The following is a 25,697-nucleotide window of genomic DNA, read 5'->3' as shown; positions in this document are numbered from 1 at the left end:
ACTTTATTTAGGCAAGCATATCTGGGTAAGCCATATCCTTATGAGCTGTGTCATAATATTAGCATAATTTAAAATACACTCATCTGTAATGAGTCACCTGTTCTTTGCTAGGAGATCGCTAAACTGCGAACTATTCCCAAGAGATGGATACATTCCTGTTTGCTGTAAGCTAGGTGATGGAAGGCTTTCCCTTTAAGCGTCCTGCATGACTAGATTGCTGCTGGCTCTGCAGAGACATGGTAAATAGTTCTGCAGTTAACCACTTCTGCGCTGCTGCATTGTAGCAAATCACCACAGCAGACCAAAGGCCTCGCGTAGTAAAGAGATTAGGGGATTTATGCAAGGCCATTAGAACAAGACACTCTCGCTGCGCAATGATCGTATTAAATCACATGACCTACATTTGTAACATTTACCTGACTTTTAAGTTGCCTGCTTTTATATAGCCTTAGTATGATGGGGAAAAAAAATGTGAGATGCTGTGTTTTTTTTAAAAATGTATTCTGTTGGGGATTTAAGTGCCACTTTGTAGGCGAGCTCTGTTTAATGAGTTACTATGCAAATATGATGAAAAGGCGTAGTGGGCGAACCTGTAATAACATACACGAAACAAACGAGAGCTGACAGCATAATCACATCCACAGTTGCTCCCAGGAGTATTTGACTTTGCAGGCAGCCGGCAGACTGACACCAGCGAAGAAGCCAGTGTGTTTAAGATGGCGTTTCCACCGTCTGTCACAAAGCAGCTTCATATCCATGCTGCTTGTATAATCAAATGCTGCAGAACTGAAAGCCATTCGTAATGCTCCTTCCAGTAGGCAGTCATACAGTCTGTGTGATGACATCACTGACAAAGCTTAGGGAGTAAGTCGATTCTGAGAGCGAGGAATATAATGACTGGTTGCCATGGAAATGTTCTTCTGAACAGCTGCTGATTTGTTGCTTGAACATAGGTTTTTACGTGCAAGATCCAAGCTCTGCGTGATAAGCTGTGGAGCTTCCTGGTCCAGTCTTTTTATGCTGTACGGCACACAGAGGGCTGGAAATTGATGAGGCCGGGCGATCAGGACAAAATACAAGCAGGTACGTCTGCCCATTCCTACATGATTATAGAGTTCAGAATATGTGCTGATGTTGTTGTCCTCTGATTCATCCCTTTGTCAAGGATCAGTCTTTATTGAATAGTATTTGCATGAACTATTTTTGATATGCTTTTTCCTAGCTTAAATACGAGATGAAGAATTGCCATAAATTTCATGCTTATTTGCACCCAGATGAAAGAAACCCATGCTGCAGTAATTATCTGCCCCTTGATCAGTGTTTGGTGTGGTCTGCTTATCTGGCTTTGCAGAGATATATACCATTTTCCACATGACTTAAATGAGGGAAAGCTATGGGGGAAGAAAGGTTATGCATCATAAATATTGAATTCAGAGCTACTACTAATAGCCAAAATATGAAGCATCAGCAAAATCCGACCCATTTACTGCCAATATCAATTATGTTCTTTTATGTTCCTTGAGAAAGACCCACTACAGCACACAAATAGCTACGTAGAGATTCTGTTTTTGTTATTATTCTTTATGCATAGGGAGTAGTGGCATGTGCAAGTCTATTCCTGAGATAGCTTTTCATTGAACAATAACTCACATTCTTAAGTGCAGGCTAGTAGTAGTGGCACGTACTAATAGTAATTGACCACTGTTATTAGCTAAATAACACCAATAGTATTACAGGTCATCCACAAAATCATTTGCATGCATGTTTTCTCATACATAATGCAAAACAACAGATCTTCTTTGTGCATACCACACCGGCACGGTCCATGAAACCTTTTATAATTGCTTTTTAAAGCTGCTTTATTTTTTTTAATTATTTACATGCAGTGCTCATTAGGAAAAGCTTTCTTCATGAATCACTGCTTGTGCATTACACTTCCCATTTTTATGCATGTATTTCCCAGAAGAAATCTTGCCCTTATTCCAGTATAGTAAAACACTGCTACTGCAGTGGAGGCTGGTGCTGTATGACTGACTCCTTCACTGCTGGGAGAGGGGGACCATTTGCAGCATATTGTTAAGAAGGAAAAAAACAGGTGCACCATTTCCTGGCAGCTGGCTTTTACTAGTAAATTTCTGAAGGACAGTTGCTTCAAACAATCATACATCCTGTTTTCATTCTCATCTTGCTACTCTGTGAACCATGTTGTTGCTTTATAGAAATGGGCATATATTAGGGGTTTTTTGTTTTGTTTATTTAATAACCCATTAAGTGTATTTTTATTCTCCAGCTGCCTTTGATAAAGGGGATGATCGAAGACTTGCAAAGAAGCCCACATTTACTAGTTCCCAGGTAATCTATATCTGAACTGTATTTGGTTATTTATTGGTGAATTATGTTGTATAGATATAAAGATTTACTGTTAGACAGGTATAGGTTAAAAATGTCATTCAACGTTGTATTGCAAATGTTAGGTATAGGTTAAAAATAATGGCATTCAACAGTTGTATTGCAAATATTTATTCCACATTCAAATCTGGTATACAGGCTGCTGTGGCTAAAGTCATTCATTTTTTTTTTTTTTTGCTACGTTACATTTTGTGTAATTTTAGAGTGACCAAATATCCTAATTTCTAGATGCTGTCCCCAGATTGATATGCCTTCTATAAATAGCCCCTATGTAAATGCCAGAGACTTCCCACAAGTCATTGCATCATTAACTAGCATTCATATTTGATTCATTCAAGAGGAAAGAGCACAACCAATGCATCCAAAAGGACACTGAAGTACCTTAAGGCAGCTTGTTTATTTTGGCTGATATGCTGGCAGTATCCATCTACAGCTTGAGATATGCTCCCAGGTGATGCTGTAGGTAATATGGGGGCAGACTTGATTACTACAATACAGAACACGCCAAAGCTCAATACACATAACGTAGTCATGTATTTTGGAATAGGTTTTAATTCCCCTATCACACAAAGGAATTACTACAAGTGCCATTTTGCAATTAGATGGGGACCTGATTGGATTTTTTTATTTTTTTAGATTTGAAGAGGGTTGGCATTTGAAGATTATGAGCAGCTCCTGTATTTAAATCTTTAGATTTTTTTACACTTGACCTTTTGGGTTATTCTTCAGGTGCTTTATAATAATTTGCAATCACATTTGTAATGGCACACATACACAGATTGGCCTAATGGTAGTTCAGAATACCAGTACTGTGCGTCTTTGGGTTAAAAAGACAAATCTTTTTCCATTCCAACAGATATTTTTGTTACACTGCTTGAGCAAAGGGGTTTGATTTATCGCGTGGACATATGAATGAGTGGGCAGCTTCTTAACCACTTACTCACTGGGCATTTAAACCTGCTTCCTAACCAGACCAATTTTCAGCGCTCTCTCATTTTGAATGACAATTACTCAGACATGCAACGCTGTACCCATATGAAATTTTCGTTTTTTTTTTTTTTTTTTTTTCACACAAATAGAGATTTCTTTGGGTGGTGTTTAATCATTGGGGTTTTTTTTTTTTTATTTTGTGCTATGAATGAACAAAAGACCGAAAATTTTGTAAAAAAAAAAAAAAAATGCATTTGTCTTTGTTTTGGTTTCAAAATTTTGTAATTTTTCTTCAAAAATTTTGGCCAAAAGTTAAACTGCTACATATCTTTGGTAAAAATACCTCCAAATAAGTATATATTAGTTGGTCTTTGTGAAGGTTATAGAGTCTACATGCTATGGTGCCAATCACTGAAAATTGATCACATCTGATGTACTGACAGCCTAGCTCATTTCTTGAGACCCTAACAAGCCAGGAAAGTACAAATACCCCCCAAATTACCCCTTTTTGGAAAGTAGACATTCTAAGGTATTTAGTAAGAGGCATTGTGAGTTTTTGAAGGTGTCATTTTTTCCCACAATTCTTTGCAAAATGAAGATTTTTTTTTTCTTCTTTACAAAATTGTCATATTACCAAGTTATTTCTCACACACTTTATTGGCATACTTTCAACTACACCCCAAAATACATTCTGCTACTCCTGAGTATGGCAATACCACATGTGTGAGACTTTCACACAGCCTGGCAACATACGGAGGCCTAACATCCAAGTAAGCACCTCCAGGTGTTCTAGGAGCAAAAATTACCCATATAATTTCCTGACAACCGATCACACTTTTGAGGGCCCTGGAGCACCATGTAATTTTTTCCCACAAGTTTTTGGAAAATGTGGGAAAAAAATAAAAACACAATTTTTTTTTTTTTACACAAAGTTGTCCATTTATAAGATATTTCTAACACATAGCATGTACATAGCGAAAATGACACCCCAAAATACATTCTGCTACTCCTCCGAAGTATGGCAATACCACATGCGTGAGACTTTTACACAGCTTGGCCACATGTAGAGGCCCAACATGCAGGGAGCACCGTCATTTCCTGACTACCCATTAAACTTTTGTGAGGCACTGATGATCACTGACGTGGCATGGATGATCACTGACGTGGCACGGATGTGGCATAGATGAGCACTGATGTAGTATGAATGTGGTACCGATGTAGTATGGATGTGGCACAGATGAGCAGTGACGTTGCACGGATGATCACTGACATGGCATTAATGTGGCACAGATGAGCACTGATGTGGTATGGATGGGGCATGGATGAGCAGTGACATGCCACAGATGAGCACTGAGGTGGCACAGGTGGGCACAGATGAGGCATGGATGTGGCATTATTGAGGCAGGGATAGGCATGACTAAGGCACAGGTGGCCGTAATCGAGACAAAGATTGGCATGACTAAGGCATGGTTGGGCATGACAACTGATCACTCCCTCATTGGACGAAGAAATCACGTGGTAAAGGGCCACTGTCATTGACCCTATACCACGATCCATGATGCAGGAAGCATGATTCTGGGAGGACTTCTTTTACGCCCTCCCAGAATAAGCTGGCCATGCCAAAGCCATCATTTGGCCCGGCCGGCAAGTGGTTAATCTAGCCTTCACTTTTCTGTTGGCCTATACATCAGGTTTTCATTTGCTATAGTAGACTTTAGTAGTAGCATTCATTGCTGATAATATCTACCACAGTAATAAGTATATGAATATTTGCATCTAAAGCTGACTACATACTTTAAAATCTTGTAAATGTTGCTTTAGATTTACCATCTATGACTTAAGTTTTAAAAAAAGGCCCTTTCACTACATTTTTGTTAATAACCTAAAGAGTGCATAATTAGATTTAACATACGGCAAGTTTAAAATGTGCATAAACCCCAACATTAAACCTTATATTTGCTCTTTTTTGGTATACTAAATATGCCATTAAAAGCTGTTTTGTTTATATTTAATCTAAATGTATCCAGTCAGCGCTCACCGTCTTGTGCTTTCTGCCTTTGCTGAGTGTTGTCAGTGAGTGCCGGTTCACACTAGTGAGGCTGCGGCGATCGCATGTAATATCGGAGCGCACTGCTCCTTCATTACATGCGATCGGCTGTGCGGTGCAAATTCAGCCATACAATTTGTATGGCTAAATTCGCACTGCACCCGCAGCAAAGTCGCACATGACCCTTTTTTTTTAGCCGCATCAGGATCGGATCGCACAGTGGTTCACACTTGTGCAATCCATCCTGTGCGAACTGTAAAGATCGCACTGCGATATGCGATCAAACTGGGGGTGTCGTTAACATTTCATTGACACCCCCAGCATATCGCATATGGCAGTGTGAACTGCCAAGGGTGCGTTTGCGATGCGGGAACAGGCTGCGAATTCGCAGCCTTCCCGCATCACATAAGTGTGAACCGGCACTTAAGATTGTTCCCAGTTTTCTCTGTGGAATTTGGAACACTTCCATCCCTACTATGCTGTGGAGGTGAGGAGAGGGGGTGTTTTCTAGTCTTAAATTATTTGCTGTCCTAGGTGACAACACTGCTTTTCCATAGATGAAATAGTAAGCACGGTCACCCTAGCACAAGAAGTGTTGGTGAAAGGATCATCTGTTGAAAATGAAAATGCCTGAGAAGCAAATACATCCTCCACATGTAACGACTTGTAAACTGCAATATATTAAAGTGGTTCTGAAGGTTGGGTGGTTTTTACCCCCATGCACTCCCTGCATTAAGGTAAACGCCCCACTATTTCCCTTATCCCCTGTCTTAAAGTAATACTAAAGTCTTGTTTTTTTTTTTCCTTTAAAAACAACAAACCTGTTCTACTTACTTGCTCTGTGTGTGGGTTTCTCGGGTCCCTCACCAGCGCTCCTGCCGAGTGCCCCCATAGCAGCTTGCTATAGGGGCATCTAAGCCAAGCCGCAGCTGTGTGTGTCCATTCAGACATGGAGCCACGGTTTGGCCCAACCCTCCTATCTCCTCTCCTCTCTCTCTCTCTCTCTCTTCATTGGTTAACTGACTTTGACCGCAGCGGGAGTCAATGGTGCCACTGCTGTCTCTCAGCCAATCAGGAGGGAGACCCCCCCCCCCCCTGGACAGCCGAGGCACATCGCTGGATCAATATTGGTCTCAGGTAAGTATGAGGGGGCTGCTGCACACTAAAGATTTTTTGTCTTAATGCATAGAATGCATTAAGATAAAAAAGCTGCTTTTATACCCACTTTAATGTTTACCTGAGCCTCTCCCAGTCCATGTTTGTTCCTGGCTACGGCCTTCTTTCCCCTCTCTTCCTCTACTCACAGGGACTCTGGCAGCTGTGCGGTCTGTGTCAACGGATACAGGCAGGTGGGTTCGGTAACTAGCCTACTTGTGTGCCCTTATAGCAAGTGTCTTGCTACGGGGGCACACAGAAAAGGAGGAGCCATGAGCGCTGGCAGGGGACCCCAGAAAAGGAGGATCAGGGCTACTCTGGTATAGGTAGTAAAGGGAAATCTCCCCAGATTACACACAAAAAAAAAAAAACATTGACAGGGGTCTTAAACACCATCTACTATATCCCAAAAAAAAGGTTTAGAATTTACTTTTTAATATGTATTGTATCTATTTTAAAAAAAAAAAAAACTCAAATGTTTTTTGCATTGCTTGGATCTTATTTTTATTTTATTGCAGCAAAGTCGACCTAAAATTGTGAATTTAAAGGACGAACGATCAGAGGAAAGCAAGCGATATTCAGACAGTTATTTTATTGATCAGAGGAAGATGAAATCGGATTCATTGGGTGCTTCTGGACATACAACAAATTTAACTAGAAGTTCTACCGGAAAGGGAAAAGACGATGACGTAAAGGGAAAGAAAGTGACCAGCAAATTATCTAAAGACCCAAAACAGACGGAAAAGACAACTACAAGACCAAAACTCATTGTGAAGACCAAATTAGAAAATGGTGACAATGCAAAGACTGAAGGTTGTGCTTCCAATTTTGATTCTGCCAGTAATCCAAAGCCAGAATCAGGAAGAACAGGTGCTAGGCCCAAAGCAACAAATGGGAGTGTAAATCCGACACCTAAAGTAAAGACACTGAAGAAAACTGGCAAAGATCCTGCTTCTCCTGTGATGGGTACATTGCCAAGTTTAAAATCTGCATACCTTAATGGTGAACTTTCCAAAGCTGCTTCATCTCCAGGTGAGCAGAATGCTGACCGGCCAGCTGATAAGCAGTCACATTCTACAACAGGCTCACCACAATTAAATAAGATGTTGAAAACGAATCCAGATTGTTCCAAAGAGATAGCTGCAGGTGAGCAAGCATACCTGGTGTTCTGATGTCTTTTTTTTGGGGGGGGGGGGGGGTTCTTCAGTGTGGTGAAAAACTTCTGTGTATGGATAACCCTGTACAGTATTCCACATCTACATCAGGGATACTAGCATCTATGTCCATGTGCATAAAGCCAAGTCTATATGACATGGTTTGACATGTTTGTTGTGAAAGTAACTCGAATGGCCTCGGAGAGGCCATGACCTGGACCTTGTTGAAAACATTTGCAATGAAATGGAATGCTAGTTGTGAGCCAGGCCTTCCTGTCCAACATTAATACTCGACCTCAGAAATTCTCTTTTAGCTGAATGGGCACAAATTCCCCCCTGAAGATACTGTGAAAAGCCATCCCGATAGGAGTATAGGCAGTTTATAGCTAAAGGAGAGGCCAACACCATATTAAAGCTCGTAGTTTTGGAATGAGATGTCAAACAAGCTCACATAGGTTTGAAAGTCAGGCGTACACAAATTTTTGGTAAGCTAGTATACGAAATAGAACAAAATTCTGTTCTGCTGCTATACAAAACAATCAAAATGAAGTAAAGTGAAAGATGTTTACCTAAATCCCAGATCACAAGATGCTCCAAGTCGCAAGTCTTCTATCCTGCTTACTGCAGAATGGTCCTTTAGTTGTCCATGTCACTGCCTGTGTGACGTGGACAATTCATATTTGCAGTCATGGTGTAGTCCTCAGAGGATCCAGAAGACTTCAGTGGAATGATGATGATGTCATGAAGAGGCAGCTGGTTGGCACAGACTGCAGCCCTGGATCCACCAGTAGTAACCTCCGAAAGAAATGCTGGCGAGGGACACAATTGTCAGAGTTAGGAGAGTATAAAAAAGGCTTACAGAGGTTTTATCTTTTTCAAATAGTTAAGAGAGTAAGAGGGCGGTAGTAATAGGATTTAGGAAAGACTTTCCCAGATATTAGCTTTACTATTGTTTAACTGGAATGGGATCACCGATTGCAATTTACGCAGCGCTTTTACACTTATATTGTACGTTTACATCCATCCCTGCCCTCAAGGAGCTTACAATCTAAGGTCCCTTACTCACATTCATACATACACATACTAGGGAAAATGTAGACTGGATCCAATTAACCTACCAGCATGTCTTTGGAGTGTGGGAGGAAACCGGAATACGCAAAGGAAACCCACATAGGCGCAGGGAGAACATTCAAACTCCAGGCATGTAGTGCCGTGGTTGGGATTTGAACCAACCACCCTAGTGCTGCTATTTATGTAAACTTCAATTGATGATCTGTGCAAAAATGCATTGCTTTTTTGCTAGTATAAAAAAATCTATTAGATTAGTTTGCCCAATGCAATAAATTATTTGGTCAGTATGAAAGCATAACAAAAGTTACATGTAATTTTCCTGTCCTTAGAAACACACTGAAAATCACATTGCAGTGTTCCTTTCTGGCTGATGACAGGAAGTTCTATTACATTTTCTCCTCTTACCTTCCAGGACAGCAACACATGAGAGATGAGATGCTCCACCCTACAGGAAGCACAATTGGTTCACAGCTGTTTAAAAGGCCCCCACCCTTCCCCTTGTCCCTCAGTATTGATTGTGTTTCTCCCACAGCGAAATGTTTTTTGTTTTTTTTTCTCTGACCAGAAGACCTAGAGAGTCAGATGGTACCCCCGTGAGGCAGGTTTAGGAACGCCAGTGAGGGCCGCACTTTACCTGCACGCCTCAAGCTTCTTACAGGTCGCCTCTTGATGTGGCACAGGCGGTTTGGACACAGTGTGGTGGTCCCTCCGCTTTGGTGTTCCGCTTAGCAGCTCGGGTCTCCTCCTGTCCTCCCCTGCATATAATAGGCGCCATGCTGTGACTGGCTGGCCGCATAACATCAGCAGCAATGAGGGGAAGACCCAGTGACTCCAAGCCTTGTTCTGAAATCGGAACTTCCGGTCTCAACAGGGAAGAGGCGGAGCTTGCACAGCGCAACCTGAAAGAGGGAGTAAAGCGCGGAGGAGACGCGGGACCCGCGTGACAGTGGGAAGGTGACAGGCTCTTCAGCTACTTAGAGCCATAAGGCTGCTAAGTGTGAAGCCTGTCTAGATCCACCTCAAGAAGGAGGATGGAAAGATGGCACAGGTGGCTGCAGGCAAGACCATGTCAGGGCCGGTAAGTGCCTTTCTTTACTTGGGGGTAATACTAGTGTCAGGCTTTAGTCCCTGGTAGCCCTCATACTCTCCCCTCCTTGGAGGGGGGGTCTATGGCCAAGTTAAAAAGTGGGGCAGGAAGAGTGACGTTTTACTTGTTTTCCTCTTCTCTTGCAGAATCTCCAAGTGGTACCTATTAGGCTTCTAACAACCACCCCCTATATCTGCTAGCACTAGCTCCTCTAAAAAAAAAATGTGGTAATTGTGAGGAGAGATTGTCCAAATCTCACACTAAGCCATTTTGTTATAGGTGTATTAACAAGTTGACTGGTAACCCTCAGGGTTAATGAAGGATTTCCCTAAGTCTGTTCAGAAGGAAAGGTTAGCCACTATCCAGTCCTTTCGCACCTCTGTAGCTTCACCCCAGGTAGCAGACCCAGAAGAGCTAACCCCTAAGGACGGCCCTTCTCCCCAGGAGAGTTTACCTTCCAAGACAGGGCTGAGTGTCTTTCTGCCTGTTTCTCAGGGTCTTCCCCCTGCTCAAGCTAGCTAGGAGGACTTAGGAGAGGCAGAAAGTCAGGCAAAATCTGAGCCCAGCTCTGGGGGATGATGGTTATCTGAATCTAGATAGTGAAGCAGAGAAGACCAAGTTAAACAGACCTCTGTTTGGTCTGGAAGACTTAGGACTCCTTCAAGCTATCTGTGCCACTGAAGAGATCCCTGAACCTCCCAAGGAGACCTCAGCACAGGGTAGGATGTATAAGGGGTTGGTTAAAAACCAATCCAAAGTATTTCCTGTACACCAGTCCTTGAAGGATTTAATTCTTTAAGAGTGGGATGTTCCTGAAAGGAGCTTGGTCAGACCAAAAGCGTGGAAAAGGAGATTCTCCTTTGAGGAGGAGGTGGAAAAATTCCTAAAAAGTCCTTAATTGGATGGCTTCCTGTCCCAGGTGACTTAAAGATTTGACCTCTCGGATACAGGGAATATCAAAGATGCCATGGACTGTAAGTCAGTGTCCCTGCTAAGGAAAGCATTGGCTGCCAATTCATCCACTATGGCCCCAGCACTGGCTGCAACCTGCGTTGCCAGGAATTCAGACTTCTGGATAGAAAGACTAAGCACCTTTCTCAGGGAAGTAAGTCTCAGGAAATGCTAGATTTCCTTTTAGTTATAGGGAAAGCTGGTGCCTATCTGGCTGATCCTGCAAGTTGAAGTACTCAAGTCGTTTCCCGGGCCTCCGCCTCCTCCTGATTGCACCATGGAGGCTAAGGATGGCGTGGTTTGCGACCGTGAATGCGCTATCAGTGGCGCCTCCTTGGAAGCTTCCAAAGCTTCCAGACTTACTCTCTCAGGGTCCAGTATTGTACCCCAGGCCGGAATTATTCCAGCTGACAGCCTGGTTAGGGAGCGCCAAATCGATAGAATAAAGGGCTGCTCAGACAGAGTGATAGACACACTCCTCCTGAGCAGGAAACAAGTAACAAGGATGATGTACTCTAAGGTTTGGAAAACATTTTGTACATGGTGTAGGCAGAAGCAGATTTCCTCCAATGCTGTCCCAGTAATCTTGGATTTCCTACAAAATGGGGTGAAGAAGGGTGTGGCGGTCAACACTCTTTGGGTACAAATAAGATTTTTGATGGCTAGGGATAGAGCTACTCCAGTCACAAGATATAGGTTTCCACTTTGGGACCGGACTAGGCTTCTAGAGGCATTATCTAGAAACCCTTTTGAACCTATTGAAGAGGTTTCCTTTAAGTTTTTGCCCTAAAACTAGCCTTCCTATTAGCTATCACAACAGCTAGAACGGTAGGGGACTTACAAGGTCTTTCCATTAAAGATCCTCCCAGATAGGATTATCCTCAGGGAAGATTCTCTATATCTGCCAAAAGTAGCATCATTCTTTCATAGGACACAAGACATAACCTTGCCATCCTTTTGTTATAACCCTAAGAATGAGGGGGAAAAGAGATTTCATTGTTTAAATAAGTGAGGAGGTATCTCATCGCATCTACAGGACCAAAGAGTTTAGGAGATCTAATCATCTTTTGATCCTCTTTTCTGGACCAAGGAAGGGACTTCAAACATCTAAGCCTTCAGTCTCTAGGTGGATCAGACAAGCAATTTCTGTGTCATTTGGGATTTCAGGTATTCCTGCACCAGCAAAGGTGAAAGCTCCCTCAACCAGAGCCCTGGCCACCTCCTGGGCTAGAAGTGGGAGCGTCCTGGGAACAGATTTGCAGTGCAGCCATCTGGTCCAGCCAAGACACCTTCCTGAAGCACCACCGAGTGGAGGTGCTGTCTCAGCAAGACCTAGCCTTCGGCTGAAAAGTACTACAGGGGGTGGTCCCACCCTAAGGTAGGCCTGCGGTTACTTGATTATTCTTTCATGTGTTGCTGTCCTGGAAGGTGAGAGGAGAAAACAGACGGTTAGACTTACTGGTATCAGTTTTTCTACGAACCTTCCAGGACAGCAGGCCTACTTCCCGCCCAGTTAAAGGGTGAGGAAAGAATGTAAACCATAGGTGGGGAGTACCTAAGGGAATGTATACCCCTTGTGGACCGGTTGGGAAAATTACTTTTATACAACTGAGGGACAAGGGGAAGGGTGGGGCCTTTTAAACAGCTGTGACCTGATTGTGTTTCCTATAGGGTGGAGCCTCTCATCTCTCATGTGTTGCCCTCCTGGAAGCTTCGTAGAAACACCGTTACCGATAAGTCTAACCATCCGTTCTCTTCACTTTACAGGAGCAAAATCAAAACCTGCAACAAAGATTTCCAATGGGGTGTCTGCTAGAAGAAAGGTCAATGAAGCTGAATGTCGAGAGCCAAACAGGTCTGTTTTTAAATGTGCCCTTTCTTTGTATTGTCCTATGGTTTAAATCTAGAACAGTGATGGCGAACCTTGGCACCCCAGATGTTTTGGAACTACATTTCCCATGATGCTCAACCACACTGCAGAGTGCATGAGCATCATGGGAAATGTAGTTCCAAAACATCTGGGGTGCCAAAGTTCGCCATCACTGATCTAGAACAATGCAGAAAAAAAGGTTTGTCTGTATGTGCTGTCTTTTTTGCTTCATTTGCTTTTGAGATCTTCTCTGAAGGCCTATTTTTATTTATTTAATTTTGGGAAAGTAAATTTTGGATTAAATGGGGTTATGTGGGTTAGAGCAGTTCAGGGACAGAAAAACATGAAGCTGGATGTCGGTGGTTAGATTTGTCCTCAAGGCCCATGACAGGAGAAAATGTGTGACAAGTAGTCTCCAGAGACGTTAACCACAATTTGAGTGCTGTATTCAAGTACAACTAAAGGCAAAACTTCCATATTTTTTTTTTAGTTTTGGATAGCGTGGAGAGGGATTAGACCACCTGTCAGTTTTAATTGCTGTCTGTGCCCCCGTCAGGTAGATTCTGCCTCTCTATTTGTCCTGTTTTTCATTGTCATTGAAAGTGAAACTAAAAAAATCCCACATTTTGGGTTGTCCCCAGAAAAGTAATAGAAGGGAATTCTTCAAATGGGGACTCTAATTCTAGTCACCTAGGGGACCCCAAGGAATTTCCTTCATTTGCAAGGAATTCTTCTCACTTCTGTTTTTGCTATGTGTCAGGAAGTGAAAGGAAATCTCCCCAAAGGGACAGAGATGGCAACAAATAAACCAACAGGGGTTATGCCCCCCCCCCCTTACTCTAACTAAAATGAAAAACAATTGCCTGTAGTTCTTTCCAGTTTGAGTTCAACTATACAATGATGCATTTTACTGAATACAAATAATTTTGCAGCATTTCACAAGAGCTTTCAAGTAGCACTGAGCAAATGGCAGCATTATGTAGCCAAGGATCAGAACTGTTGAATATGTGCCCATAAAAAGACAAGCAGAAAGCAAAGGACTTGTCACCAGTATTGAATTTAAGCTCCCTGATGCAATACTTTTCCCTATTACTGACTTTAAATGCCTTGTTCATTATTACGTGTCTGTAAAGAGTCAAAACCTTCTTGGTAGAGGTAGGTAGGGCTTTGGTTTTTCATGTCAGAAATGCCCCCTAATGACTGGTGGGGGAATATTTAAGGGGCAGCAAAGTAGATTCAGAAAGCAGAGATATATAGAAAGGATAAAGCAGAAGCACAGAGATCCTTGCACTGCAGGTCTTTAGGTTCCACTTTCTCTCCAGCAAAAAGAACAGCAATCAGCACAGTAGTAGTGCTCTGACTCAGAGTTGGAGGCACAAAAGTGCCTTAGATGATGTCAGGCATATTCAAATATTAGGGTCACAGGCACAGGAAGTGCAATGGTTTTTTTTTTCTAAAAAATCAGAATTTTGTTAGCTGTACGAAAATGCAAAATTCTAACATGTACAGACCCAGATAAACCTTGCAGGGGAGATCCCTGAGCTTTTTAAAGCAAGAATACATTAATAGTCAGTACTACAGCATTAGGAGGTAAAAAGGAATTTTGGAGACCTAATATTTGCATCAGGATTTTGCTCAGAAGAGGGAGCAGGATTTTAGTTGCAGTCAACCTGATATACAGTTCTGAGGGACTGTACATCCAGACCCTAAATGGTAAGGGAGCTTGATTTATAAGCATGTCTGTAAGAATCAATGCAAATACCAGGAAGTGAATCATTGTAGATTGGATGAGGCTGACTGGGTGTCTAGCCAGGATGCCCAGACTTTCAAAAATTGTATTGCGGGAAGTTCTGTTTTTTTCCCTAAGCTGTAGTTGATGGTCTTTCTAGTATAATCTAGCAGCCCCAAAATAGATTTTTTGTAGTCTCTCTGGAGCCAGATTGTCAACCAGTCGCAAAAAAAACAAATATTTTGGTAGACATACCAAATTTGAGGTTGGTTATATTAGTGATTGTAGGTTTTCTTCCATGTCCAGTTAGTCATATATTTTGATGCAAGTTCAAAAGACACAGAAGAAAATGTCTTCAAGATGTCCACAATGCCAGCAAGCTGAAAAGAGGCTGGGATTTGGTTTCTTCAGTCTCTGGGGCATAAAATAAGTTCTGTGCCAAAATTTGAATTTTATCAGATTGTCTCTGGCAGAGACTAGAGGTTGGAAGGATATGTCCCATAGATTTTCCCCAGCCTCCTCCTCCCATTTAAGGAGTGTCCAGTATCATTTTTCGTTGTGATGAGTTAGGGGAGAATTCTTCATAAGAATATTTTTATTAATGGCGGTAGGTTTGGATTGGGGGAACACACGTAAGAAATATTTCAAGGTCAGTGGTCACATAAACTTACCAGCTGTATATAGAATTGACTGCTGTATGCATAGGCAACCTGCATGCATGTAAATAAATAGAAGGTCCAGGAGGTAGTACATTTCCTGCAGGATTTAATTTGGCTCCAGCTCTGATTACGCGTTGTGTGCTAATTTTTTAAACCATGTTTAGCCCAACTTTGGGGGCCTAGTATAAGTAGAAAGTGGTTTTGATTACGGTTTTGCCATAGTGGGATTTCAGAAGAGATATCCTGCTTGTCTTTCGAGTACCATCAAAGGTTCACCTCTTAACATGGATTAACATGGATGTGCTATGGGGTTTTGTGCGTTTTTGGATCTTTAAGATGGAGTGATCTAAGAGCCTTAGTAAAACCTAGCATGGCAGCATCCAGCATTAAATCTGGGTTGCTTGTGGCAGCATTAAGCCACAAGTTAGTTGTTAAGTTTGCCAGGTACAAAGTATTTATAGCTATCTGGCATTACTGGTCTTCTTTTTGAAGTGGGACTAGTGAGTGGGCTAAATTTGAATCTTGGTGGTCAGCACTCCCAGAGAAAGCTGGACAGTGTAGTATGCATTTTAAAGAAAGATTTGTGAAGCGATATTGGTGAATTGCAAAACAGACATTTTAAATTTTGGCCAATATTTTTATTAGGCTGATGTCTGTCTCCCAGGTGGCTCCATACCTTCAACTTAGTCTTTACACCATTGAGTAAAGCAATAAATTCAACTCAACATATTTAGATGGTTTTAGCAGAAATTTTTATGCCTAAAATAGGTGAAGTTGAAAGCCCACTGAGGGTAAATTGAGGTGTATTCTGCAGCCTGCCAGACAGGCTATATAGATTTGGCCCAATTGACTTTACCTCCACGGACCCTAGAGAATGTATTCAGTGCTCTCTGTATGTGGGGTCCAGCATCATTTTAAGAAAAAAAATCATCTTTGTACAGGGCTGCCATCATTGCCAACCAGCCAATCCTCAGTTCCATAACATGATGAGAGATCCTGAGAGCCTGGGTTCCCTGACAGTGGTGAATCGTGCTTCATGCCCCTTCTGAAGAGGAAAGTAAGGAGATAACTCGGCACTTGGGCTTGTTGCTGCTCATAGCTAGCAGTAAATTAGCTGGATCCAATGTTTATCTTGTTATGGAAATCAAATTTTCTCTAAGACCTCCTACAATAAAGGCTATTTTGCAGTGTTGAATGGGTTCTCTGGGTTCGGTGAGGCAGGAACTCTTGTGGCAGTGTTCACATGCTTGGTCTGCAGGCTAGCGGATAGGCACTTTATGTTGATATCAATAGACTGTGTGGCATGAACCCTGCCTGGTTGGGCTCTCTTAGGTTATGTATTCTGATTTAACCTTTAAAAGAATTTGGTAAGGATTTTGATGTCAAGTGATGTAGGCCTGTATAAGGCACAAGGCGTCAGGTCCTTGAGGGATTTCTAAATGTAAAGCAATATAGGCTTCAAAAATTGATAGATTTAGGACATGAGTTTGGAGAAAATATGTAAATAGAATTTATGTAGGTGGGGGACTGTAAGAGTAGTGTTTTTTTTTTTTTTTTTTCAGTAGCATGGTGATGCTCAGCCCAATAGCATCTCAAGGATCTGGGCTCTGGGTTCAGCCAGTTGGTTGCGGCTGCTGAAGTGTCAATTTAGATGTGCCCCTGTCTTGTCTCCTGGGATAGATGAGGCTTTACTGGATGGCCTTGTGTTTGCAAATGTCTGTAAAGAAGTGGCAGTAGTGTTGTGTTGTGTTTTATGTCTTGTAATCCCAGAATAGGATTATCCGGGCATTCTCAAAGTTTAATTACCAGGTTTTTGGCTCACAGCCAAGGTCAGGTCACAGTCCCTATAGTTTAAAAAGCACACCAGGAAATGCCTAGGTGATGTACCGCAGTACTGGGGGGTTTACCAGGCACCTGTTGTGCTCTCTTTATCATGAAAGTCAGAAGCAGTTTGGTGAGTCTAGTGGTGTATCGGGATAATGTCAGGAATGCTGAAAAATTAAGCCCAGCTACGGCTGGCCATAGATTATGCAATATAGCCACTGGAAATGATTGTACATAAAAAAACCCTACAGTCTGGTTTTACTGAAGTCTATCGATGGATCATCTTCAGTACCCATAGATAGATTGAAATTCACCTGGTTCCTACTGCACCAGACAAATTTTACTTATAGGTTGTGGATATGGCATGGTTTCGGAAGACCCAGGCATCGTGCTGCTGGCTCCCATATTTTTGAACTTGGTTGTCCTCCTATCTGCGTCGTGGAAGACTCAACTCTTCACCTTTTGGTGATGTGTGATGTGGCAGATTTCCTGCCTCGCAGCTGGAAGTCTTCACTCCCGGATAGGCAATAATATTTGGGAACTTGTGATACTTTATGCATATATTTATTGTTCCCCCCCCCCCCTAATTGGAACACATTTGACAAAGCTGGTTTCCTTTCTTCTATTTATTTGTGACATCTGTGGAGTTTGTGGATGATAAAAGCCCTGAAGAAGCGGAATACTTATACCGTGAAACATGTTAGCATATTTTGTACCTGTATCCATTATACACTATTGATGTCGTTGTATGTAAAATGTCCCAGGGGCTCCCCTGTCTTTTTTGTGTGGCCCTGGCTATAATAAGGCTATGTATGTGATTTTGGATGTTCAATAAATTATATTTATTATACATTTTTTAATAAGATATTTGTATTGCTACTATATATCTTTTGGGAGTTACAATTTAAAAGCCCATCTTTCGGTGGGGTTAGACCATTATTTTTTCCCCTCCCTTTCTGTTGGCACAAATTTATATTCCTCTGTTGCAGGCTTTACTTTAGGTTTTATCATTCTGGCATTTTGGCCACAGACCCCACACTGCTTTTTTTAAGAAGGAACTCAAGGCAAAAGGTCAATTATTTAGGCGAGTGCTTAGGCACAGTGAAAACTTCACTTCAAATGTCAAGGCGAGGTTCCTTTTAAAAAAAATCACACATCATCTCTTCAATACATGCACAATTCCTGTTTTTATCCCCTTTTTCTTTATTGTTTATTTTGGATCAGCAAGTGCATGTCAATATAAAATACAAGTAACATACAATCCTTGAATGTATGACCTGTATGCTAAGAAGTTATGAGCAATAGCTATCTGAACTTTAGTGTAATACAATAACTTCCATATATAAATGGTTGTAACAAAAGTTGTGACCTGAGGGGCCAACTGTTTTGCAATCAACAGAATGAACCATATAATGAAGGAAACAGAGAAAATGTAAAAGGTATGGGGAAATGACCAGGTAAAGAACATGCTGAAAGTACAGAAAACACAGGAAGTTTATTAGCTCAGTGGATTTCAGGGAAAAGCAACAGGTATTTTTGCACTTATCAAGCGGATAGAACAAAACAACATTCAATCGTGTATTTAGCAGACCGAAAAGGAGAAAATAAGAAGTTTATTTTAGGGGTTACATTTTTTTTTTTTTATAATTTTTACTTAACTATACCATACCAAATATCTTTTTTTATATTTATAGCTCAGTTTATAGTTCAGGTTCACTTAAAAGTGAGCTGATTCTGTTAATTCTGATTTGAATTGCATGTACAGACTTCTCTTCACCCTTGATGTATGGTAGCCCTGATTGTATGGTATAGATGTTTTTTTCTCTTTCGTTCATTGACAGACACACCTCCTGATATTTTTAACCATTGGGTTATACTGTCCCCTACAGTAGTAGGGCACTAGGCAGAAAAAAAGTCTGGCTACGCCTGTGGGCAATCCCAAGGGATATACTCCCTCTCTCTGCTATAGGTACTCAGTATTTTTTCTGCCTAGTCAGGAGTAAGGACCTAATTCCTTGCTGGAAACTCTGGTCCTGGCAATTTTTCTTTTTAGATAGAAATTTTTCGCCTGCTTTTTCCCTGTCAGATCTACAATCAACTGCTTGACTGGGTGACAGGCTGTATAATCTAGATCCAGTGGTCACCCCAGTCTGGCCAGCGACATACCCCACCGGACGGGCGCTGGCCTGCGAGTTAAATGCATCGCGAGGTCGAATACGACTGGGGTCTCGGCCTGTGTCGCAGCGTTCCTCCTGGCCGACAACCCCCATTTCTATGGCAAGGGGTTTCTGTCTGGGGTGGTGCCGGCCTGGTTCCTGGTATGGTGAGTAGCTATCCCCCCTCTTCACCTGGGGGGTTCTGGGATGGATGCGGGCCCCTCTTTGAGAGGGTCAGATCCCGGCTTCCCCCCCTTCCCGTCAGGCACCCCCCTTCACCTGTCCCCCTAGCCTACCCCCCCTCCACTTATGCTTGGGCTATGTGGGTGTTCTGAGCCACGTCCTGGGGTGGGGGCAAGGCGCTATGCTGGCAAAGGGGGAGGGGAGGGGAGGTGCGTCACCGGCGACCAGACGACCCGCTGTGCTGGGGGTTGTATCTGGTGGGGGCTCCTGCCAGGGCCCCCCCATGCTGCCTGGGCCTGTCCTTGAGGCCTAGGGATCCTTCCTGGTGCCGCCATTTTGTTGTAGCCTGTGTGCTCAATGCACGACAGCCATGTTTGTGTAGTCCGGTGGCCATTTTGCAGTGGTTTGCCATTGAAAATCGCGGCCATGACTGGATATTTTGGCAACCAAATATAACATAAATTGTGCAGCGCTCAAATGTTAAAGTGAGTACAATGGGATACACACTGAAATGCAAAAATAAAGTCCAATATTCAAAATTAGCCAAAAAAGGAAGGTGACCAGTCCCACATAGAAGAGTGAATACTTGTGATAAATCCCACACCAAAAAGAGAATATAATTCGCTCACCAGATGGCATGGACCCAAAGTACCTTACAGCAATTGGGTCATGCAGGCTGAAAGTGATGATCTCCTTGGAACAGATGGCAGAGGCTTTCACGAATTCTCCTCCAAATGGTGGATATAGGAAGGTCACTCAAGGATGGTACACGTATGGATATCTGGAAATCCCCACTCAGAAAGGTGTATGTGGGATAAATCGAAAAGACACCATAGCGTGATACCGTTTAAATGGTTTATTAAAGCAAAGAAAGTAATGCACTTACAATGGGTCAGATGGTAAGAAGCATTCAATACAATTCGGCACTCTTGACAATCCCCTGCTGGGTTTGCGACCTCGCGCCCGGAGTCCTCAGATAGGAAGGATGATTCTTCTACATCTGCAACCGCACATGAAAAGGCGCCGGTGGAAGCACTGATTTGTATCTGTGCGTGAGACCTTAAAAATAGAGGAAGCAGCTGCAACGGAGGTGCGCGTTCCCTTTGGCACTCACAAGCCATCCAGAGCGGCAAAGGTTTTTCCTTTCCCCGGCTATTTTGACAATTGTCGCTAAAGAGTGGGGACAACCAAAGTGTCTCCTTGGGGTCCCTAAGCGAACTGCAAGCCGATACCCCTATGAGTCCCTTCTTAAGAAGTGGACTGTTCCACCAGTGGTGGACCCTCCAGTTTCTAGATTGAACAGTCCCCGGCCTTTAAGAATCCAGCTGACAGGAAGGCGGAGGCTGTGGCCCGCAATATGTATACTCTCGCTGGTTCAGCGCTGAGGCCGGTATTAACCATTGCACTGGTGTCACAAACTCTGACCAAGTGGGCTAAGCTTTTACGCCATGACCTGGAGGGAGAACCACTCCCCCCTGCCTTTGCTGAGCTGGCAGGCCAGCTGGTCCAGGGGCTGCAGTTTATCTGTGATGCCTCTTTAGATGCAGCTCCCCTAGTGGCTCGGCTCTCTGTTTCGGCAGTGGTTCTTCAGTGAGTCTTTGGCTCAAAAGCTGGTCTGCAGACCAGACTTTTAAAAAGGCCTTGACTGACCTTCCCTTTCAAGTAGATCGCCTGTTTGGAGCTACCCGGGATGATATCATTAAAGGTCTCACAGGGGGAAAGAGTATCTTTCTTCTGCAGGCTACTAAAGGCAAAGACCCTCGTCTTAGACGTGGGCCCTCGTTCTCAGCTCATAAGCTTTTGTTGTCCCTCAGAGTCGACTGACAAGGGCTCGAAGCCTTTCAGGGCCTCCTCTGGAGGATCCAAACAAACCTGGTCTGGCAAGCCGAGAGCGAGCTTCTCCAGACCCGTGGACAAGGCTCCTTCAGCATGAAGGTGCGCCCTCGCCCGTATCGGGGATGGGGGGATGTCTTCACTGGTTTCCGGACCCGTGGACTTCTCTGGTAAAAGACAAGTGGGCAGGGAAAGTAATTTGATCCAGCTACAAGATCGTGTTGCGCCCTTGTCCCCCGGCAAGGTTCTTTCCTTCCAACTTGTGCCTCTCCCCAGACCGCCTATAGAGTCTGTTTGGGGTGGTACAAGACCTGTTACTTCAAGGCAAGGGGTGATTATCCCGAGTCCAACATTGGAAAGTTTTCAGGGTTTTTACTCAAACCTGTTTACAGTTCCCAGGAAGGAAGGAAGGCAAGGTGCGTCCAATCCTGGACCTCAAGGCGCTGAACTACATTGTGCGGGCACAGAAGTTCAGAATGGAGTCCATTTGCACGGTGGTGGCATCCCTGTATCAGGGGGATTTCCTTGCTTCTATTGACATCAAGGATGCTTACCTTCACATTTCAATATGTGCCGGTCACCAGCGCGTCCTCCGTTTTGCCGTGGGAAAGGAGCATTATCAGTTTGTGGCGTTACCCTTTGGTCTCGCCTCTGATCCTCGGGTCTTGACAAAAGTGTTCGACCCAGTGCTAGCTTTGTTACGCCAACGGGGGATTGTGGTACTGGGCTACATGGACGACCTCCTTCTGCGAGTGGAGTCTCCTACTATTTGGCCTTAGCCAGAGTGCTTCTTCCTCTGGACAAGCTCCAGAAATTTCAGGCTGCAATTCGTCTCCTGCTGTCCAGCAGATGGGCATCCCTTCCGGGCCTTGCATGCGTGTTCTAGGCCTGATGTTGTCTACCTTCAAGGCAATTCCATTTGCACAGCTCTATATGAGGTCCCGGCAAAGGAAGATTCTGGCCAAATGGGACAAGACTCCGCAGTTTCTGGACAATCAGATCCAGCTGAGCCGGGGATCGAAGTAGTCCCTGATATGGTGGCTTAGTTCTCCGGCACTTCAGATGGGCAAATCCTTCCTCCCCTTGTATTTGACAGTGGTCACCACAGATGCCAGCCTGCCTGGCTGGGGAGGTGTCCTCGTCAAAAATTCTGCTCAGGGGCTCTGGAAACTGGAAGGGTCCCGACTAATGAAAACTGGCAGCCAGATTATCTCAGCAAGTGTTGGACCAAGGAGAGTGGTCCCTTCATCCGGAGGTGTTTCATCAGTTGTGTCTCTGCATCCCCGAGCTGGATCTGTTGGCATCTCTGCTCAACAGAAAGGTGCAGAGGTTTGTGACTCGGTCATGGGATCCTCTGGCGGACACCACAGACACGCTAGTGGCCCCATGGGGTCAGTATCGTCTGGTTTACGCCTTTCCTCCTCTCAAGCTTCTGCCAAGACTTCTATGTAGGATCGAGGCAGAAGGGATTTTTTTTTTTTTTTTTTTAAGGTAGGCAGAAGGGATTTCGGTGATCATAGTGCCTCCTGACTGGCTTCGCTGGGCTTGGTACGCCAATCCTGCTGCGGCTGGTCGCCGACATTCCTTGGAAGCTTCCTCTCAGGGAAGATCTGCTGTCCCAAGGACCAATCTTCCTTCCTGCTTTATAGTCGCAGTCTTTGACGTCTTGGCTGTTGAACACCAGGTGCTGATGGTGGCTGTTGAACACCAGGTGCTGATGGATAGAGGTTTGTTTGCGTCAAACTGTTAAAAGCTAGGAAATCTACTTCTAGGAAGATCTACCATCGTATGTGGAAAGTCATACATTGCGTGGTGTGAGTCTCTTGGGGTTCATCCTCGCTCTTTCTCGGCCCGGATCTTGACCTTCCTTTATCAGTGATTTGAGCAGAAACTGGCCTTTAGTACTATCAAGGGTGAGGTGTCAGCCTTAGCGGTCGTCTTTCAATGGCCCTTGGCCACACACTCCCTGGTGCATACTTTTCTTCAGTGAGTTAGGCACTTGGCCCCCCCAGTGCGGTTTCCGTTGCCACCTTGGGACCTCAATTTGGTGCTCTCAGTCCTTCAGAAGCCTCCTTTTGAGAATCTTCAGGGGATTCCCCTGCTTGCGCTTTCCCAGAAGGTGGCCTTCTTGGTGGCTATCACTTCTGCAGGCAGGGTGTCGGAAATGGCGGCGTTATCCTGTATCGTTCACCTTACTTGGTGGTCACAGAGATAAGGTGGTTCTTCGGCCCTGTCCCTCGTTTCTTCCAAAGATTGTCTCAGATTGTCATTTGAATGAAGTCTTTGTGTTGCCTTCCCTGTGCCCCAGGCCAAAGCATCCAAAGGAAATTGCTTTGCATGCCTTGGATGTGGTCTGGGCAATTAGGATGTACCTGGCAGCTACGGAGTCTTGTAGGAAGTCAGACTCACTATTTGTGCTTATGGATAGGCCTCGAAAAGGGTTGTCTGCTTTCACTGCAACCATTTCCAGATGGATCAGACAGACTGTGATTCAGGCCTATTCCATCAAGGGTTTAGGTTCCTCCTTTCCTTGTCAAAGCGCACTCTACTCGGGCGCTCCATGCCTCCTGGGCCTTCCGTTGTCGGGCATCAGTGACGCAGGTTTGCAAAGCGGCCACCTGGTCATCGGTGCACACTTTCACAAAATTCTATAAAGCAGGTGCTGTGTAGAGGACCTGGTCCTCTTTGAGGGTGTATTGTGTGTTTCAGTTGAGCTCATGTTGTTTTGGCTGAGCTCCTGTTTACCTGATTGGCTATAGTTAGCCTTGGGAATCTTTTTCACTGTTCATACCCCTCGTGTTTAACACTGCTTTGGGACATCCCAATTGTTAAGAAAATCAGGATCTGTGTCCATCATTGAAAGAGAAAATGGGATTTTTGACCTACTGTAAAATCCATTTCTCTGATGTTCACTGCCCTTAGGCGTAGCCAGACTTTTTTTTTTTTTTTTTTTCTACCTAGTGTCCTACTCCAGTATAACCCAATAGTTAAGAATATTAGGAGCTGTGTCCATCAATGAACATCAGAGAGATAGATTTTATGGTAAGTCAAAAATCCAATTTTTCTTAGGACTGTTTCAGTGTGTTGATATCTTCAAACACTTGGGCAGTGCACATACAATCTTACAATGGCTGGATGTAGCGTCAACATAAACGTTAATGCTCTTGTCTGTGCTCAGGAAAGGAAAATTGGGTAAGGAAGAAGTAGGGAACAGACACTGTGGGTGCCAGGACAAAACACTTATGATAAAACCAGGTTGACAAACATGTCTGTCGTTCCCTGGCAGTATGTGTTTAGCCCCTTTAGGCCCCTTTCACACGCATGTGGCAATTTGGGACTGCAAAGTTGCATGACAAGTCATACTCCATGATTTCCAATGAGTACCGTTCATATTTGTGCGACTTCAAGTTGCAACGACTTCAAAGTAGTCCCTGCACTACTTTGGGATGATTTTAATGCGTTTTGAGGTCCCAAGACATAGGCATTGCTTCAAGTCCAGTCAAAATTGTGTCAAATCGTGCAACTTTTAGGTCTCATAAGTGTGACAGGGGCCTTAAAAATAAGATTGTTGCCATATCTGGCTTAAGCTGGGTACACACTGACTGAAGTTTGGCAGGAACCAGACAAATGTTGATTTGTGTGTAGCCTGTTCTGTTTAACAAAGGCCAATCCGCCTCTGCAGCACAAATCAGTGTATTCTGACAGATTCTGACAGACACATTCTTTTCATTCAGCCCACTGGTTAAATGAAGAAAATAAAGTGTGTACCTAGCTTAAAAAGACCTTGATCAAGCAGTACCCACCCCATGGCTATTGCCAGTCTAAGGCTACTACTATTGAACTAGGAAGAGGACTAAAAATGGCTGATTTGCCTTGTCTGCATGATAATGGTTTTTAGCTGATTTTATGTGTTTGTTTTTTTACGTGGTAATGGAAATTTTTGCATTTTGTTTTTTTTTTCTTTTTTGGGTTTTTTTTTTTTTTTAATCCTAACAGTACATCAGCGAAAAAATTACCCACTGATGGAGGGAATGACTCTGGACTTCAGAAAAGAAAAGTAATCCGAATGGGAACTGCTGCTCAACAAAGGCCAAAGAGTGCCCCAGCTGCACTGTCTAAAAAACCAGGTACGTTTTTCTTTGTTTGGAATTTGATACCTGTGCTTTTTGATGTGACTAGCGTGAATAGATATAGGTAAAGTGGTAGTAAACTGAAGAACTACTAAATCTGCTGACAGGCAGGGTTTTATAACAGAAGAGACCCTAGAGGTAATGTGCTCTGGGCCGCACATGCGCAGCTCCGACAACATTGACGGCCACTCTGTGTGCTGCGGCGATGTTACTCCTGTACGTATGCTCAGGCGTAATATCACCCCGGCCCCGCCGCTCAAGTGGCCAAAGATACAAAACTCTGAAGAAAGATTGGGTGAAGAGGGAAGCTTTGGGGTAGCCGTGACAACACTGGAGGGCTCTGTTTATAGGCAAGTCTGTCATAATTCACTAATATGCAGTGCATACTAATACATTATGACTTAAACCTGTAGAGGGTCCCATTATTTTGTATTGTAACAAAGACTTTACTACTGCTTTAAAAAAAACAAGAGGAGAAACCCACAATGGTATATTCTGTGGCAACAAGC

General features: G+C 43.6%; 1 protein-coding gene across 1 annotated transcript in view; it reads left to right on the top strand.

Moving 5' to 3' along the window:
* The window catches only part of BTBD8 (BTB domain containing 8), a 176,843-nt gene that overhangs the window by 142,136 nt on the left and 9,010 nt on the right, over positions 1–25,697 (top strand). The window contains exons 12-16 of the mRNA XM_082265597.1: positions 954–1,083; positions 2,291–2,352; positions 7,060–7,687; positions 12,572–12,659; positions 25,055–25,185. Coding sequence (XP_082121723.1) covers positions 954–1,083; positions 2,291–2,352; positions 7,060–7,687; positions 12,572–12,659; positions 25,055–25,185 — 1,039 coding nt within the window. The remainder of the gene's footprint in view (positions 1–953; positions 1,084–2,290; positions 2,353–7,059; positions 7,688–12,571; positions 12,660–25,054; positions 25,186–25,697) is intronic.

The sequence above is a fragment of the Pelophylax lessonae genome (genome assembly GCF_965119305.1).
Source record: "Pelophylax lessonae genome assembly, chromosome: 8".
Classification (NCBI taxonomy): Eukaryota; Metazoa; Chordata; class Amphibia; order Anura; family Ranidae; genus Pelophylax; species Pelophylax lessonae.
The sequence above is the reverse complement of the archived record's forward strand: the minus strand, read 5'-3'. Positions and strand labels throughout refer to the sequence as shown.